Here is a 3,551-nt window from a genome sequence, read left to right on the forward strand (position 1 = left end):
TCGAAATACAAGCAATTACTACTAAATATATACTAATAGCATATCCTCAAAATTACCGGACCACGACATGACCTATCGATCTCGCCTTCCATTGACATGCCACCCCATTTTTGTCGCTTTCTTTCTTCTATACTATCTTATGTTACTTTTCATTCAATGTGCATGCCTCCTCATGCCTCCTCTCTCCAAGTCGCTTCTACACCTACCTATCTTTTCTTTTCATTCTCTGAACGGATAAAATTTCTAATAAACCAACAATCCTGTCTACAGTCAACATTTCTCTCTTCGAGAGATTCTTTTATTATATATATAAATATATTTGAAGAGCTTCTTGGAGGTACAGAACTTCAATATACAATTAAATAGTATTCATATTGAAATGAACCCGAAACTTTTCGGCTGACACTCGTCAGGGGTAATCGTCAGCAACTAGTAGAGAATTGGAAAGAACATTGTATATCAACAATTCGGGTTCATTTCAATATGAATATACAAATTTAATTATATAAATATATAGATTGTTGATGTACAATGTTCTTTCCAATTCTCTACTAGTTGCTGACGATTACCCCTGACGAGTGTCAGCCGAAAATATTCGGGTTCATTTCAATATGAATATACTATTTAATTATATAAATATATATTTCTTAATGCTAGCTTTTGGTGGAAATGTGTCGGATGTTGCATTTCTTCATGTAGTCAGCATTGCATATGCGGGCGGATCCGTCCCGCGGCCACCGTGTATAATATGTGACATCTGCCTGCTTTATAGTTTTACTGAAGATTTCGCAAAGTCAGGGCATGGGTTGTGAGATGCCAAAAGCATTATTGAAAGTTTCCATACTGCACGCTTTTATGGCTAGATGCAATTATTTATCCGGATTATCGCCGGTTTTCCGAGCTTTATCCGGGTCCGAGTTGAAATGACGCACTAGCAGTTTCCCGGCGTATCCTCGCTCCCGTAATTTTTCCACAATTTCGGAGGTCACTTCGCCCGATTCCCATCTCTTTCGAAATCGTCCGGCGGCTTCAGGGTTGGAAAACGCGAAATTTGCTTTCACTTCGAGGAAGGTATGAAGCGAGAATTCAACTTTCCCCACGATTGAATCTCCATCTCCTGCGATTTAAGTGGAGAGGGTCATCAAATAGCTCGTGAACGAACAAACACCACTATAGACTTGTACATGCAGGCCTACAAACAACTAACTCACTTATTTTCATGACTCGCAACTAGAATTAACTTCCTTCAAAAATCCGCAACATAACTAACTAAACACAACAAACTAAATTCAATTCCGAAGCAACTCATTCATTTTTATTTTATCGGAATCGGATCGACTTCCACATGAACATCAGTGCAAGTTTGAAATGGGAAAGGGATCCGACCCCCCTAAACCTACCCTCAGGCTACGCCACTGTTAATTTAGTAGCGATGACGGCAAGGACATCGCACAACAGAGCACCGGTGTCACGATTCACGCCAAACGACAGGTGTTTTCTAGTTTGCTGCTGTTGTTGTTGTTGTTGTTCTACAACAACAACTATTTTTAAATGCGTAACTATAGAGTCTAGAACAGTTTGAGAATCAAGGGGCCGATAGGGGACGTACATGTTAGAACGTCCTGCAGTAGTTATAGTTGACCGTCAACAAGTAGGTAGATTGATAGTTTGTACGAGTCTACACTGACCTCCATGCAACGCCTCAACTACCGCCGGTTCGACCAACTCCGGGAATATCAGCCACAACTCTACCAGCAACAAACCGAGGCTGTTGATCGGTCTTACGTCGTTTTCGTTCTTGATTAAGATATTCGAGCGAGTACGGCCCCATTCGTATTCTTCATCTGCGCAGAAGAGAGAGATATTGTACTGTATTACTTTTCATCCAGTGTGCAGTGTGCAATGTGCATGACTCTCCTTTACATCGTCTTTAGGCTAAGGTGCCTGCATGGGTGTCTGATTACAAATACTCCAACCCGAGTCGATTCGACACCTTCATATCTTTGCATTGCATCGCAGTTTTGTGGTGTTTTGAAAGGATAAAATTATTCACAATAAACCTAATAATATTTTACTTCTCTTTTTACACAGGATACTGTATTACGTTTATGTTCATGTTCAATGTTCATCAAATTCTAACATAATCATCGAACACTTCATGATGCTTCAACGGTGAACACTCTGATTTTGGTTGAAACGAACGCATCACGCATGATCATATAAACGGCCCAGTTGGACAACTTGAAATTTTCAGCTTTTTCGACTTAGATTTTAGAATAACCGAATTCTCAGGAACAACAAAATACGACAAAATAGAGTATTGTTCATATCAAATCAAAGGTTCATTTTCATAAGTCTGAGACTGTAAAATATCTGTACACCAAGCATCTTATCAAAATTATCTGGCCGTCCAAGTCTAATCAGCGGTACCTCTTCATACAGATCTTTTGTTCTGCAAATTTGCACGTTTATTTCCTCTCATCGTTTGAAATTTCATGCCGATGACGTCATATTATGTGGTACGGTTGTTGATATACAATGTTCCGTCCTATTCTTTAGTAGTTGCTGACGATTTATCACTGACGAATGCTAGCCAAACATATTCGGGTTCATTTCGATATAGATGTACAATTCAATTGCATGTATATTGAAGTTCTGTACCTCCTGGAAGCTCTTCAAATATTTATCTATCCATCTCTTCACCTGTGATCTCGTCTTCCAAGAACCAGAACTGCGGCAGCCTCGTGATGGACACGAATCGACGATGCTCGTCCAAGATATCGTCGAAGAACTCTTCGTAATTCTCGATCGGACCTTCTTGGTCCATGCTCAACGCTCACTAAGCCTGGAGAACGGAAATTATACGACTGGAAAGTAGTTCCAGTTTAAGTCTAAATACAAGCAAATAAGTCAATGCTGAATAAATACTAGCTTGGGCTCCGGATTGCCGGACCACGATCGGACATATCGACTTCGCTTATCGACTAGGGCTGGTCTCTTCATTCACTGTGGAACTGTGTAGTGTGAATGCTTTTTTGTGGTATAGGCCAGGGGTTCATGCATGGAACCCTACGGGGTCCGCGAAAGGCCAATTTTGAAACCGTAACTATAAAACTAGAGTATCCTTATTTATAAGACCTGCCCTTATTTTCGACGGTTCATACACTAATGATTTAATCGACTCCAACTGGTAGGCTAATCAGGCCGTGGTATCTGGGCGAAAGTGATGACCCAAAGAATGTAGGAACCCCTGATCTATAGGCCAGGTGTGCAATGTGCAATTAACAATATGAAGTTATTGTTTCGCGTTATTCTGAAGTTCTGTACCACAAATCACTTGTTCAATGTGCATGTGTATGTCCGATTGAGAGACTATAGTCCGAGTCATTTAGACTCCTTCCTACATTCCGCTTATCGAAATCTTGTGTGATTTGAGTTGATTTTATTGAATTGAATAGTATAACCAGGGTTGGGCGGAGCTGCGCCATGCGCGAGCCGCATATCGAAAATCTTAGCTTCAAAAGAGCCACAACGCAAAACTTCAAGAAATA

The 3,551-nt window shown here is 40.5% G+C and overlaps 1 protein-coding gene across 1 annotated transcript; it reads right to left on the reverse strand.

Annotated features, from left to right (window-relative positions):
• Nucleotides 1-265: 265 nt before the first annotated feature.
• LOC145452220 (uncharacterized) lies at nt 266-2,925 on the reverse strand. Its single transcript, XM_080330446.1, has 3 exons — nt 2,704-2,925; nt 1,689-1,844; nt 266-1,117 (listed from the first exon to the last, which is right to left on the reverse strand). The coding sequence occupies exons 1-3, from the start codon at nt 2,825-2,827 to the stop codon at nt 870-872; spliced, it is 528 nt and encodes a 175-aa protein (XP_080186572.1). The 5' UTR covers nt 2,828-2,925; the 3' UTR covers nt 266-869.
• Between the last annotated feature and the right edge of the window lie 626 nt (nt 2,926-3,551).

Source organism: Botryllus schlosseri, chromosome 12 (genome assembly GCF_051294905.1).
Source record: "Botryllus schlosseri isolate E-star chromosome 12, Bs_hap1, whole genome shotgun sequence".
Lineage (NCBI taxonomy): Eukaryota > Metazoa > Chordata > Ascidiacea > Stolidobranchia > Styelidae > Botryllus > Botryllus schlosseri.

What these genes read in the sequence shown, in the direction of transcription:
- LOC145452220 (XM_080330446.1), bottom strand. Translation starts at nt 2,827, where the DNA reads ATGGACCAAGAAGGTCCGATCGAGAATTACGAAGAGTTCTTCGACGAT. An exon ending in CTTGGAAGACGAGATCACAG is followed by an intron (nt 1,845 to 2,703) that starts GTGAAGAGATGG and finishes TCTTCTGCGCAG; the next exon opens with ATGAAGAATACGAATGGGGC. An exon ending in AGTTGAGGCGTTGCATGGAG is followed by an intron (nt 1,118 to 1,688) that starts GTCAGTGTAGAC and finishes CTTAAATCGCAG; the next exon opens with GAGATGGAGATTCAATCGTG.